General features: G+C 41.2%; 2 protein-coding genes and 1 long non-coding RNA gene across 3 annotated transcripts; 2 read left to right on the top strand and 1 right to left on the bottom strand.

The window, feature by feature from the left end:
• Window positions 1-6: 6 nt before the first annotated feature.
• On the bottom strand, window positions 7-6,993 carry LOC124879191. Its single transcript, XR_007040971.1, has 2 exons — window positions 6,866-6,993; window positions 7-279 (listed from the first exon to the last, which is right to left on the bottom strand). It is a non-coding gene; the product is annotated as an uncharacterized LOC124879191 (long non-coding RNA).
• Window positions 5,971-9,292, top strand: LOC124879184 (homeobox protein Hox-A10-like). Its single transcript, XM_047383611.1, has 2 exons — window positions 5,971-7,044; window positions 8,351-9,292. The coding sequence occupies exons 1-2, from the start codon at window positions 6,198-6,200 to the stop codon at window positions 8,623-8,625; spliced, it is 1,122 nt and encodes a 373-aa protein (XP_047239567.1). The 5' UTR covers window positions 5,971-6,197; the 3' UTR covers window positions 8,626-9,292.
• Window positions 9,293-10,059: 767 nt separating this feature from the next.
• hoxa9a (homeobox A9a) lies at window positions 10,060-14,994 on the top strand. The gene is made up of 2 exons (XM_047383614.1): window positions 10,060-13,574; window positions 13,891-14,994. Exons 1-2 carry the CDS (start codon window positions 13,049-13,051, stop codon window positions 14,130-14,132), a joined length of 768 nt encoding a protein of 255 aa, XP_047239570.1. The 5' UTR covers window positions 10,060-13,048; the 3' UTR covers window positions 14,133-14,994.
• The last annotated feature ends 395 nt before the right edge of the window (window positions 14,995-15,389 follow it).

Consider the following 15,389-nt stretch of genomic DNA (forward strand, 5'->3'; position numbering starts at 1 on the left):
TTTTTAAATTTTTCCTGGTCTGTTGTTTAAGTCGGAAATGTGCTGGATTTAAACCTAAAGGCGGATATGTTGACCTATATAGGGAGGCCGATGGAGTCCACATTGGTGTGACCAAATAATGAGTCCGTATACGGATGAGAATAATGGTTTGTCTGCTCATGTGTGTGCTTATTTATTTTGTACGGCCACTCGTTTCCTCTGTCTTCTTTTATGCCACGGATGTCCGAGTCCCAGTCCACGGCCAGGCTGTTGAGATTCCACCTCAACTCTGACGGCCGCCTTAAGAAGAAGAAAAAAAAACACAGGGGTTAGCTATTTATTATAATGTGTATCTTTTAAAAGCGCAAAGCCATGCTGTTGATCATATGCAGGTCAAAACCAGACAGATAAGCTTTGTCCGCTTGGGTCCGTACCGAGTTGCACTGAGGTGTTCACGCAGGTGTAGCTTAGATCGTATCCCTTCAATCCTTGGACATCTATGCATCCTTTTTATGGGTATCAATGCTTGTGTTTATCAAGTGCAGAAAATATGCTGAACGGTTGACTATTTTAACCCAATGTTCACCTAAATAAACCGATTAGAGGTCAAAACTGGTTGGCCGAATCACTTTTCAATAATGAAACATCAATCGACGTGTTTGGGCGTTTTTTCTTTGGGTCCAATTTCACTTCTCATCCTAAGCGTTGTCTAAAAGGAAGGTATTGTCATATTTTCTCGTATATTTTATTAAATTTTACTGGGACATTCTGCAGCAACATGTCAAAATCTCATCAGTTGTAACATTTACAATACATTTGATTCTGCGTTTAATACAGAAAATATTTTCCAATTGTCAACAAATATGGCCATAAGTGTTAATCTTTATTTAACTTAAAGAAACACAGTAAATTGAGATGTTTATCCTTTTTTTACTCCACATGTCGCGTCCAAATTGGCCTCTCCAAACACGTTGAATGTAATATTTGGTAAGCGGATGTTCTGCTGCAGAAAAGTCAAAACTTTACTGTCACTTTAAAAAAATGTTTTGATTGTGTGTTCAAAAAAAAAACAGTCTGTAAAACATCTACTTCACCAAAAATTGTTATACACTTTCATTTTTATCTTTTATCCAGGAAAGATGTAGATGTTCGGATTTTTTTCCATCCAAATGTAGCCTGAATAAAGACTTTGAATGTCAGAATTGGTTGGAACCACTTTTCAACCCCATTTAAACCAGTAAACGTCTACAGATGCATGTTCCGCTTTTCACTTTAGAACTGCATTCTTTTAGTTGGAGTCATTATCACTTTGAGGTACTACAAAAGATTTTGCGTTGAAAGTTTTTTTTTTTTATTGCCGTTTGTGTAGATTCTTTCCACCTTCCACCAAATATGGCTTTTTTCAATCTTTGTTTTATTCAACCTTATTCAACCCATATAAACATGTGAAAAATGTGACACTTGGCTCATCCCCGTCCACATTAAGCCTAAACAAAGACCCTGAACGTCAGACTTGATGGACCTATTTGATCCAACCACCTTTCATCTACATTTAGACACCAGTAGAGATCCCGACGTTGACGCGCCCACATTTTACGTTGTATAGATGGGAGGCAAAGTCACATTCTCTTGGCTTTGATCTGCTGTTGGTTTTATGTTCACATACTCACGATGGTGTGGTTAATTGTGTGCGTTAATTGCAGCGTAAGGGTCAGGGCACTGAATCAGACGCCTTGCCATATTATTGTGTATTATACTATATCTAAATAAAAAAGACAAAATCAAATTCAACAGTTCCTTAAGGAATAACAACATAATTTTTCAATCACGTTAAGCCTTTGTTGTTTTCATATTTTTTAAAAGTTTGATCTTGTCTCTTAAATGTACTCTAAATAAACACATTGAATGCCAGGCTTGGTTGGCCTATTTGAATCGCCTCTCCAAAATATATAATATGCGTAGGTCTTGATGCAGATTTTCTTGCGTTATTTAAACAGTGTGCTATTTCTTTTCTTTATCTACCTAACAGATTTTTGCACGGGGGAGATTTGGTCTGCTGTTGTTAACATGTTTGTTTTCATGAATCGTGATCCTTACGCTTTCAAAAGAAGGGTCAACGCAATGATTCAACTGCTTTGGAATGCCCAAATTGTGTATTATACTATATTTCCGAATAACAACAATCCCCAAATTGAATGGTTACTGGAAAATAACTTGATATCAGTTTAAATCCTTTGCTTTTTTCCCCCCTAAATGCGGGTTTTCTTTTTTAAAGCAGGATCACATGCGCGCATGTGAAACGCTTTACGCACGCAAGATCAACATATTAAACACGGATTGGCAGCAGAATTGCGGCAACTAGGTGCCTCTGAGTGCCGCAAACAATTGAATGGAATCACATGTCAAAGATTAGGAGTCTCAAATGCAAGTTTGGAGCAGTCCAGCCACACAATGACACGCATACGCCCTGCAGTTCAAGGTTTGGACGAGCTCGAGCAAAAACGATGACAGTTTGAAATATTTGGGTCAATTATGACAAACAATATTTATTTGCAACTTTTAAATAAGCAAAAACAGTTGGATTTAGCCTTTATTTTGTGCTTTTGAATATTTTGACCCCGCTCAGTTCTTCATGGCATTTTCCATTTCATCCAACAATAATATGCTAGTTTTGCCATAAATAATTGACACATAGGATCAACCAACACGTCTCAGCTGCATATGCATTTTCAAAACTAACAACGTTACATCAGTTTTTCTTCTAATAATTTCTCTGGATCATTTCTCCGTTTTTATGCGTGCAAGCTGTGATTTTGCTGATTTGCCCAGGAAAGGGGTCGCCATATTTGCTGTTGTTATCACAGTGTTTATGGGAGCTGGCCGCAGCGCATTGGCGTTCATATATGACAGTCAAAAGGACCATAAACGCTGGGGAGAGAGAGGCTGAAGTTTATGGTTGCCTCACTCCGCCATAGTCCGGCCTTGCCTCGCCATGCGCATCCTTTAGTGCGCGTTGGAATTCCGTCCCTAATTATGGGACATCCTCCCCCGTTGCTCGGGCAACGCGGCCATAAAAGCTGTCTGAGGGTCTGGAGCATTTGTACAATTGGAGTGCTGGTGCAATAAACCGTCTGAGACCCAAGGTTATTAACTGTGTTACCTAGCAAGGCGACAACGACAACAAGCAGAGGACAGGATGGCAAGAGAGCCTTTGCTGTGCTTTGCTGCATCGACTTCATTTTGAGAGGTTTTCCCCCCTCGATTAGGCTCTCCTGAATCGAGGACTTGGCGCTCCTACCACAAGGCGGCACTATTGGGACCAAAGTCATGGCCTTCGAGCTTCGCCTCAAAACGGAATGCAGGTAAGAGTTTCTAAAAAAAAAAAAAAACAGCAAATGCTACTCTACAGCAAAAATGCAGTTTCCCGTTAGCTGGGAACAGATTTCTCTCTAGATTTCTTTCAGGTGCCAACTTGCTAGAGCAAAGTCCCAAAGTCCCCTATTAGCCCTCCTAATAAGGCAACACATATGTGCAAAGACATCCATGCTGCACATGCTTTTCATTTTGTTGAGCTTGGCCGTTTTAATGGTTTAAGTTTAGGCTTGCCAGCTTTTTCCTGGAGAGTTCGGCACCCAGTCCAAATGTTTTGCATCAGTTGACCCACTTTAACTGATAACACTGGGTTGCTTGTTTTTTAAAAACTGTGCAAAGCATGCAAATGCCACCGCAACTCACCTTCAATAACAAATCACCTTCCTGCTGTTACAATCCAATCAAACCTATTTTACGCATTGCCTTTGTGTGTCAAATCCTACTAAAAGGGTCGATTCGCCTGCGATAGGGCAGACATCGCGTCTCCCTTTTCCTTCCTGTATAGCAGAGATAACCTTTGGCTTTATTCAGTGTCAGTTCTGGACCGAGCCCTTTCCCCATCAACCCCTCCACTTTTTTGTCTGTCTCTCGTGAAAAATAAATGCTTCCGCTGGATGTAATAAAACGCCGCATTATTGTTCATAACTGCACTCAGGACGAACATGATCCGAGTCAAGCGGCCTCCTCGGCCACCATTATATGGGTCCGATCAAAGCCAGCGGTCGGAGCAAAGTGTTTTCAGGGTATTACGGCGCGGCAGCTGTGGAAATGAAGATTTAATAGCAACAATTAATAACTGTAACACAAAGATATCGATAGCTGCCCTCCACCTCCTCTTCCTCAGCCTCCAGAATGCCTATCCAACAGCACGAAGCGTGCGCATTATTAATCGATGGTTTCAGGTTCCTTTCTGGATCGTGTGTCCGAGAGAAAAATGGTCTCTGCGAGGAAAAAAATGCATGTTTTTGAGTTAATTTGTGAATACATTTGGTTGAATGTTAAACTAGTTTGTTGTTTTAAATTGAAACATAAAAGGAATAACTGACGAAAGAAGCCGCATTTGCCTCGTAATTGAAACATGTCCACCGCAGACGCGAAAAAACACTGCGAATATCATGAGCTAAATTGCATCAATAACAACATAATAATTACAGCTAAATTTAATGACCCCCCCCCCCCCCCAAAAAAAAAAAAAATTATATAAAAACTAAAATAGAAATGAACAGAAATGGGACCAACCGCAGCATTTATTTACGCTAAAGATTTAGATCTGCTTTTCAAACTCAGACAAGTAAAACACACACACACACACACACACATGCAGTATTTTCTGGAAAAACATATGTTTACACTTCTTTCATTTTATATTGGGTATATAGTGAAGGGAAGGGCAGGCAAACAACGCGTAATTTAAAACTATGGTCTTATAAGAGAGAACGATTATTATAATCCTCAGATAGAACAACCTTTTAACCGATTTGAATAAATAACTGAATCTGACTGCGCTGTTCGATAGTTTGGATAAATTGGAATGTATGAACCTGAATGGAAATCTGTACGATTCGATTGAACTGACTTTGTGAAGGGCCTTGAGACGACATGTGTTGGGAATTGGCGCTATATAAATAAAACTGAATTGAACTGAATTATTAAGCTTCTAAAGATATAACCTGACTGAATTTATTTATGCTCACAAGGGAAATAAGATCAACAAGTAGACAACAAAGTAATCTAATAAGTCTATCTAAAAAATCCAAATCTTTCAAAATTTTATGAGACATAAGAGAAATAAATGGCTAAATAAATTATATTACTTTAAGAGTATAAAACCTAAAGTGTAACTTTCTTCCTTAAAGAGCAAACTTTGAATTATTTAAGGCGTTGAATGAACTTTATGTTCAAGAAGAACTTAAAAGTAGAATATCTCTGTGCGTGTGTGTATGTGTGTTATTCACCCAAAAATATATATTTCACTGGTTTTACGCGCCCACTCTTGTCCCGTTCACTCCGGGATTCATCAACATTAGTTCAAACTCACGACCATGACGTGATCGAGTAATTTCTAACAGGAAGCGAGCGATACACCCAAGCCATTGATAAATGACGAGACTTTGCCCTGTGGAAAAATGCGTAAGATTTGGCATTTTAGTGGCGATTATGATTTTTATCAGTTGTCCTGCAGGCTCGAAGATGCTACAGATAAACCGTCATGATGCCAAAGACTTTTCCTCTCTACAGTCTTAAAACAGGAGGTTACTGCCACGGACACCCGTGGTTTTGTTGTATTACGTCTTTGTTGGGTGGGGGTGGGGGGGTCACATCAGCTGTGGATTTGGAAAATTAATTTCCACTTCAAAGCCTGTAAAGCCTTATGTTAGTGTATGTTAAACCCAATTTTATTATTCTATTGATTTTATTTTGTACCACTGTGAGCTGCTGTCAGTTTTAAAGCTTGAGGTTTTAAAGATTCAAATAATTGCAGCACTAATTGCTGAGTTTTGCGGTAATATTATATTTGCGAGAAGTGCTTCAACAAAGTACACCCGTGTCTAATATCTTTGCGTCTTTTATCACTTACAGGTATGAATATGTATTTAACAAACATGAGCAGTGTTGGACTTTAGCCTCTTCTGCACAGGTTGGCGCAGTAGGCGAGGTGTGGAAACACTGATTGCTCTGCTCTCTGCTTTCTCTGCCTGGGCTCCATGATGGATTTCTTGTCGACTGCTACGTAGCCTCAGAGTGGGAGGGGACTGCCCTTTCTTCCTGCTTTTTGATTGGTTTTACAGTTCTCTTGGCGGCGAGGGGGGTGCCTCTAATCATATCCAGCATGTTTTGCACAGGAAATGTCAGCCAGAAAGGGCTATCTTCTCCCTTCGCCAAAATACACCACAATAATGTCATGTTCGGACAGCCCGTCTGGAAACGCGTTTTTAGTGGATTCTCTGATCAGTGCCCGCACCGAGAGCGGCGGAGGTCACTACGCTGGGAGCGCGGTGTGCGTGCCGCACAGCGCCGCAGCAGAAGTGCCTTACGGACTACACAACTATGGATACTTCCCAGGTATGACTAAACGGAGCGAGGTGGGTCCCCAGAATGTTCTCTCCGCCTCAGGTGCGTACATGTCCAGCATGGAGATGTGGATGGACGCCCAGAGGTCATGTCGTATGGACCAAGAGCACTCTGTGGGTTCACAGGTCGCACCCTGCACTTTCCCGCAGAACATCAAGGAAGAGAGCACCTATTGCCTGTACGAGCAACCCAAGTGCCCCAAAGCGTCCACCGCCGAAGACCTTACATATTCAAGATTAACTTCTTCTTGTACAGTCACTGATGGCGGCGGCGGCACTGTGGGCGGCGGGGGCTCGGTGCCTGTGCCGGGCTTCTTCCGCTTGTCTCAGACTCACACACATTCTCATAAACTTTACAGCACCAACAACGGCCCCCAGTCGAACCCTTCCCATTTTAACCTACAGCCCCCCACCGATCTTGCTCGCTTTCACTCTCCACCAACCTCTACGTCTGCTCCAGCCACGGCGGAGAAGAAGCGGAAGGACGCCGAGGAAGCCGCAGACCTGCCGCCTCAAGCTGCGTCAGGCACCGAGAAGGGAGGCGACACCTCGGACGGCGAAGCCTCCTCTGCAGATGAGGCAGAGGAGAATGGCAAGGAGAGAGCAGCAAAGGCCAATAAAGGTAATCATAGCGGGGTTTAGGTGTTCAGACTTGTTTTGGTCGCAAACAGGTAGAGTGAAGCTTTTTAATGGCACCTGTCAGTCCTTATTTGACGTTTTAGTCTGCAATGAGACGTCGAGACATGTTTTTAAACATGACATTTACAGCTGCATTACAAAGCATTGCAATGAGACTGTATTCGAGTTATTATTTAGCCTATCATGCGTTCAATTTTAATCCAAGCCCATAAGTTATAAGCAGACACAGAGTAAAGTTAGACTTGACTATCAAAGCTCAAATGATCACATAGGGTAATTTCTAAACATCAGGATTAGAGGATTAGACAGATGCGTAAATTGGCGCTCGGGCCTACATGCATTTTGGCACTAGGTGACATTTTCTTAGAATCTTAGTTCAGCTGCATTATTATAAAAATATTTCCCCCCTGTGCGTTATTGGTGCAAACGTTATCTGCGGGTAAAAACCGCAAAATAAAAAGCGCGCCATGTTTCTTACGCATAAGGAAACAAGCAAGATGAATTGAAACATTTCCTATTACAATTCAGATTGTGGGGTTTTAACATTTCCCTGCTTTAACGCAGATTAGTTGCTTTTGTTTTTCGACAGTAGACAGATGCTTATTATAACCGTCCTTTAAAATGTGTTTATACCTACTGTCTCCCAGGCACATATTTGAACTGCATACATAGAAAGATCAAAGTTAACTTTAAAAAATAAAAAACAGAAAAAGTGGATGAAAAATTAAAGATGAGAAGAAGCTGGCATAAAGACGCCTACTAATATCCCTTAGTTTTTATATAATGTTTAATACAAGGGCCTAGTGGCGTCAAAGGGCAAAACTACATTCTAAATATTACTAAAAACTAATTTCCCTCTAATTTTTGAATAAACAGAAAAGACTACATTCATTCTTAATAACGTAAAGTGACGTTTATACGTATATTAACGTCTATATATGATTTAAAACTGATTCGGTTGACCAAATTGGCCAATAAAGCCTGACTTTTAATAATTTGAGCGAGAACGATGGGCCAAACATTTTCAAAGGGTTTCTGGTCTTAAATAAACCTAAAGAAGACGTCAGTGGACGTCTAGTGTTCGGAGGATAACATTTTACCTTTTATAACCTACAAATACACATATATACATCTGAGAAGATGTATATATGTTCATGTCTGTTTTGGTGTGGTACACGACCACAGGCGCCTAAACTACTCTTAGACTACTGTGCTCTGGCACACACTGCTATATTCTTTGTGTTGCACTGCGTAAGACCAAACAAGCTGTCTATCTGCCATTCTTCTAGGAGACGCAAAAAGCGAAAACACGGCCAACTGGCTGACTGCGAAAAGCGGCCGAAAGAAACGCTGCCCGTACACCAAGCACCAGACCCTAGAGCTGGAGAAGGAGTTCCTATTCAACATGTACCTGACCCGAGAGCGCCGCCTAGAGATCAGCAAGAGCGTCCACCTGACGGACAGACAGGTCAAGATCTGGTTCCAAAACCGCAGGATGAAGCTGAAGAAAATGACGCGGGAGAATAGAATCCGGGAACTCACCTCCAACTATGGATTTTCATGATAAACAACAACTCGAGAGGGAGATAAAAAGAAACAACAAACAAACAAACAAATTTGAATTTATTGACAAGCTACCCGTTATATCCATTACCAGTTCACCCCCACGCACAACGTCTCATTTCACTGGTAGATGCAACCTCCTCTCTGAAAAAGTGGGTCCGACTGTCTTCTGGCGTGTTTTTGTATTGTCACGTCGTTTGTAGGACTGGGTTGTGTCGTTAAATCAGTGCAGTTAAATAAACACACACACACACACACACACACACACACACACACACACATATATATATATATATATATATATATATATATATATATATATAAGCTGTCTCTGTATCTCATGCAAGGCAGGATGGATTCCCGGAGAGCTTCTGTCTAAATTTAGAAAATGCTTTCCTTAATTCATGGAATTGCATGACATAAAATTTTCCCACAAACTCATATTTGAATATGAAATCTCCAAGCTGAAAACCATTCAGACTGTGGTGATTAGATGTGTGGTTTCATGGTATGGGCCGCCTCTGTATGTACGAGTAAAATGCATACATTGTAATTTTATTCACATTGAGAACAAAAAGCAGTGTGAAGGAGGAATATTTTTGTTGTATATTTCTGTGTACAGATGACATTGTGTTTTTGTGTAATGCCTAATAAATTATCAGCTCGGACTCAGGACTAGCAGCTTGAATTTTTCTACAGTGGCTAATAATATATTTTTGCCTCCTACTAGAGGAAAAGAAATGTATAAAATGTGTTCTGATTAAATAATCAAAGTTCAAAATCAAACGGACTTCCTAACGCTTGAAATCCCTTTGTTTTGTTGAAAAGGGCTATCGGAAATAATTAAGATATCAGGCTGTGTAGGCCGTCCTGCTGCATGCCCAGCCGGCTATTGTAGAGTTTTATGACTGGCTGGTATATGAGCTTTCTCCCTCTCCTCAAAGAGCTGCTTCAGTCGTGAGAGAGCCTGTCGCACGGAGAGGAGACCCGGCTGACAGGCTGTTGGAAATCCGAACCCACTGTGGATAAGTTGTTTTTAAATGCTTCAGTCTGGGAATAAAGGGGATGAACAGATCGAAGATTCAGGTGAGTCCCATCGTCTTTGTGACTATGGCTGTTTTTGTTGTTACTGCGCATTGTCTCAGCGGCTGATCCAGACATGTAGTATGTAGACTACTGTATTAATGCGCGCTGTTGTGCATTTTGGAAACATGTTGACGGAAGAGACCTCCACGGCGCATTGCGAACCGACCGATTGTGTTTCACTTGAGGCCCCAGATCGACTGTCGAGTGGTTTAGGTAGTTTCATGTTGTTGGGGTCCATTTCTTAACTCTGCAACATGAAACTGTCTTAATTGCCCCAGTTGCAAACGCCGAGACCAAGCGGAAGTCAGCTTGGAGACATAGGGATGGTGGGATATGTTTTTTTTTTTTTTTTTCAATGTGGATAGGTAATAAAATGGGGAGGGGTTGGTTGCTTCCATTCTCTGTGTGTCCAATCTCTTTTTTTTTTATTTTATTTGAATTCCCTCAAACCTCTTCTTCAGTCTGGTAAAGTAAACTAAAAGTGGGATTGGTGCCAAATGTGTCTAATCAAAACTCAGTCGCAGCGTGCGTACTGGACCTGGGATTAAGCATTACAGCGTTTTCTGCTAGTAGTAGTGACGCAGACACGCCAGACAAGGCCTCGGTTACGACCACTGCAGCAGTGGAGGGGAAGGGGAAGGTGAATGGGGCAACAGCGACCTCCGCGGGCAATGAGACCGGATGCTTCCGCTGCGCAATGGTGGCTCCCAACACAAAAGGAGGAGGAATGGGGGCTTTATGGCGATTTGCAGATCCGCCAGACAGGCTGTTATCTGCAGAAGCAAAAGAAGTGAATAGCCCCTGCGGTAAACCGCGGGGGTTGAAAAAGACACCCTGATTTTAAAGCTTTTACTGCCTTGAGAGCCATTGGTGTAGTGGCGTCTTTTCCTGCAGCATAGGTGTTTGTCTATTCTTGTTTGTCCATTCGAGGTTTTAGTGCACAACTAGGCGCAATGCAGTCGCTGCTCTCCTTTCCTTCCCTGCTCGGTTTGTTTGATGTCTGCTGGTCAGATACAACGAAAGTACACCAGAGAAGCGATGAGAAAACAAATAGCACATTCTGGACCCCTCGAAGTCTCTCCTTTCCCACGTCCTTTTCTGTATGCAGAAAATCTGCAGGGCTTGAATTCCCTCCGGCCTTGTAAGGGTGTTGGCCAGACTCTGTTTATATGCCTGCATGAAATAAAACACCAAATCGTGTAGCAAAAACCAAAGTTGCAGCTTTCAAACCTTTACGATTACTTGATGGCTAGGATATCATAAAACGGACATGCATAGAAAGTGAGTTTATGCTGTTTTGTTTGCCTAAAATGTTTAATATGTAGGTTATTATGATGCGATATTTGTATACATTTAATACTTATTCCATAAGTTAAACTATGAAAGAGAATAACACATTTTGCACATTTAGGAATTTCAGCCTTTCTAAACACGTTCTCACGTCTGGTTTTATATTCCCGGACATTTGTTTGTGTTTAACTGCTCCAGCATTTTTAAAACCTTCAATAACAATTAACTGCATGTAAAATGGAATCTCTTTTTGGCGATAGTTAGTTGTTACAGAGTGAAAAGCACATGGACCTCACCTAAGGTTCATTTTAGCTCCGTTTTTAAGCGTAACGTTACACCGAATCTCGGGCTGCTGGCAGGTATTAGGAGCCCATTTGTTAATGGCGGCGATGAAACCAACATGTAAGGGCAGTGCAAGTGATAACGGTGGTGTAAATGGTACAGGGCGTCGAGTTAAACAAACTGGAATTTACCATTAATCTCTCATATGGAGATATTTATGAAAATACTTTGCAAATGAAATTGTTTTGTTTATTTAGCCTTGTTTTTTTTAAATTTTTTTATTCTGTGCTATGTGGCTTATATGAACGCATTACGCTGTATTATGGCATGCAGTTTACAGTTATTATTTTATTTTCTTAGTAAAGTATTAACCTAATTGTATTGTTAATTTAATGCGTGATGCTATGGAGATTAAGAAGGCCGTTATGACACAGTTATTGTTTTAATTTAACTTTTTACACTGAATCTTACATCTGACAAAATTAAGAAGAACGGAAAACAGAAGAAACATTAGAATTAAATAGATAAAAAAATAAGATCATGTCATTGCCCGAAAACTAAACCTCTAATAATTTCCTGTTGCTTGTCTTTAATGTTGGCCGATTTAGTTATCTGAAAAACAATGATGATAAAAATTATCTGGAGGCTTGAATATGGAGGTTGTCCCCTACTGAACTACGCCGTGCACCATTCAAATAAATTATTTAAGGAAATATGATGTTTCCTCTTTTCACATATATTCACTTTTAAATTAGAAATAAACGACCCACCCAAATAAATAAATAAAATAAAAGAAAAACAGTAAAAATGTTAGGGGAAAATGATCTACTACTTTCTGTTTGATTATATTATTATTTAATTTATATATAAGAAGTTGCTTTAAATAAATAAAATAATAATACTAATGCCTTCAAGGAAAAAATCCAGTGTCCCTAATGATAATTGCTGGTGTGAAAAAAATGCTGAAACGTAAAGAAATAATTATGACAACAATAACAATAATAATGAAAACGTTGTTTAAATGTAGCCTGCATCAGAAAATGATAGTAATAATAGAATATCTGTAATTTGTGCAATCATTTCTGAATCTCCAACATTGGAAGATGCCTCCCTCAGCCCAGCAAAAATAAAAACAGGATGTGATGTGTTTTGGTCGTAATTTATCTTCTCACTGCTTCAGTCCTCGAGTTGCAAAGTTCCTATTTAATACGCGGGTGTTTCTGGATGTGTTTTGGCGAGCGGCAGCCGCGGAGTGCTTACGTGTCCAATAAAGTATCTCATAAAATAAGGCTTCCAAATACATATTGTATCGTTTTGGAGAACGAATGAAGGGATTTGAACGGCTGTGAGTAGCAGTGTTGTTGTTTACTCTTCTCTTTCTTTTTATTCATTCATACTTTTATCTCGCTCTCTACAGATTTCCAAATCCTGATCATTTATAAAAACCAGTGCTTGTTATAGCTGAGCAGGCTGAGTATTTAATGACTGCAGGGATTGATTTATCTTTTATTGTTCAGCTTTATGATCACGTGTCTCGGCTGCCCAATGGCATGGCGGCGTGGCTCCCCTTTACTTTCCCTGCTGTAGTTCTCTGTGCATGGGGCCAAGTTGCTACTTGATTTCTCCACATTGTTATTTTGTGAGGCTGCGCTTTACTGCGCGTGCATTTGTGTGTGTGTGCTTTGAGGAATGTGTGCATTTTGTTTTCCTTTGCATGTATCTGTTGTATGACTGCGTACATGTGAAATCGGTTTAATTTCCCTGCCATGTCGACGTCCGGAGCACTCACGAGCTACTACGTCGATTCCCTTATCCTGCCCGAGAGCGAGGAGCTCTCCGCCCCGAGATACCCCCCCGGTGCCGGGCTCCAGCACGCCAGACAGCCTGCTCCTGTGGTTGACCACAGCGAGCTCGGGACTTGCGCCTTTCCGTCCAAACCTCCCGTGTTCGGGCCGTCATGGAACCACGTCCCGGCTCAGTTCCCAGGCGCCGTCTCCTCTGTTTATCACCACTACGGGCATCCGCAAGGCCCGATGGGTGCGGAGACAGACGGCCGCTACCAGTCTTGGCTCCTTGAGCCCGTGTCAATGCCCGGATTACCACCGAGCCACCACCACTATGCGATTAAACCGGAGGGGCTGGGGACCCCGCCCGGATCCCACACGGCGCTGCTGCTTTCCGATTACGCCAACGGCACGGTAGCGACACCGTCACCCGGAGAGAAGGACGAGCTGTCCACGCAGGGAGGGGAGCTGAGCGCAGAGGGCGAGGAGAAACCGGGCCTGGACCCAAGTAAGTTAGGCCGCTGCCCGCTCTTTTATGTTTAAATTATTTTTACGCGTAAAAGCCGCGAGGTGCATGATGTCAGACGGCATTCTGAATATGCCAATGTCTTATGGAGGCTGTGAATGGCTCACGTTGCAGTATCAGATGTTAGAGAGTGCAGAAAGGTGGACAGCTGTATTTAGACATGAGGCTTCTTTTATTTTCATCTATGTTACTGAGGCTTTATGATTGTTGTTATTGTTATAATTATTGATAAAATCAACATTGGAATGTTGCTGAAAGTGGAACCATTACTTGACCTCCCCCCTAACATTCTTTCTAGATAATCCTGTGTCCAACTGGCTCCACGCGAGTGCCACGAGAAAAAAGCGCTGCCCTTACACCAAGCACCAGATCCTGGAGCTGGAGAAGGAGTTCCTCTTTAACACCTACCTGACCCGGGACCGCAGGTACGAGGTGGCACGGCTGCTGAACCTCACCGAAAGACAGGTCAAAATCTGGTTCCAGAACCGCAGGATGAAGATGAAGAAATTTAACAAGGACGCAGCGCCGAAAGACGAATGAATTACGCGCAGATCCACGCAGGATTTCTAGGCTGTGAGCAGAATCAGCTGGACATTTGTTTTTAAAGGTCCCTTGTCTTATTGTACTATCTAACATCCTATAGGATTATTTGTCTTGCAAAAGAAAAAAACAAAAAAAAAAGCATGTTGGAGATTAGTTTGATGCTACTACCTTTAAATTGCACAAATCTGACAGTGCCCATTGTTTTGTTTTGTTTTGGTTCGTTTTTTTATTGTCTTGATTGATTTGAATTAATACCTCGTTAAAGTGTTAAATTAGTTGGCCTGCTCCTTTAATTGTGCCTGTTTGTGTATGGATGTTTCTAGCTAAGTGTGTGCGTGTGCGTGTGTGTGTGTGTGTGTGTTTCGTTTATATTTGTTGTCTAAACGTATAGTTTATTATAGAAAACGTGTTAATTTTATTGTTGTTTCTCCATAAGTGATAGAACTATGACAGATGGCCGTGAATTGGATACTAACTTTAGAACCACAGAAGGGGAAAAAAAAACATAATTGATGCATAAAACCGCTCAGATTTCTTGCCAATTTCTAAAAGATCTTATCATAGGTATAGCTACCATCATCGACTACCTATATTTTGCAACTACCTACAATATGTTTGTTTATTTTTATTTTTTAGACGATGGATCATAGTAGGTTTGCTGGCATCACTGTATAAACACTTCTGACTGAATTTCAGGGAGAAACATTTCCAAGGAAGGGACACCATGTTTGCTAGTGAGAGGAAAGGATACACTGTAGGCTACTCAATAAATACCTCGCACGGTCTGCTGACCGTCTGACGTTTGGTTCCTAAATGTAATTTGTATTATTTATTAAATAAAACAAATTATATCTCGAAAGCAAGGACCTCAGACTTTTATTACTTTTATTTCTTTGTAGTCGCTGTCTAGTTTTCCGTGCGTAAAAATCGCCCACAAGTAAGCTTATACTATATTTAAGTGGACAGCCAGTAAAATACAGAAATACATTGTCTAAAATGTATTATTATTTATTTATTCCAATAGGTTTTGGAGAGTAAATATTTATGCTGTGTTTTTACGCGCAGAAACACGGATATTAAAATGCATCTAGTGGTGAATATTTGTGTTTGTGTATGTTAGTGTGGATGTGTGTGTGTGTCTGTGTGGTTTGGGGACAGAGTTGCGTCTTGGCAGAGGATGTTGCTAGCTGTATACAGCCATAAAAGACAATTACGGCTATAACCTTTTATGGGGTGCAAAGCGCTGCGAGGCGA

Source organism: Girardinichthys multiradiatus, chromosome 13, assembly GCF_021462225.1.
Source record: "Girardinichthys multiradiatus isolate DD_20200921_A chromosome 13, DD_fGirMul_XY1, whole genome shotgun sequence".
NCBI lineage: Eukaryota > Metazoa > Chordata > Actinopteri > Cyprinodontiformes > Goodeidae > Girardinichthys > Girardinichthys multiradiatus.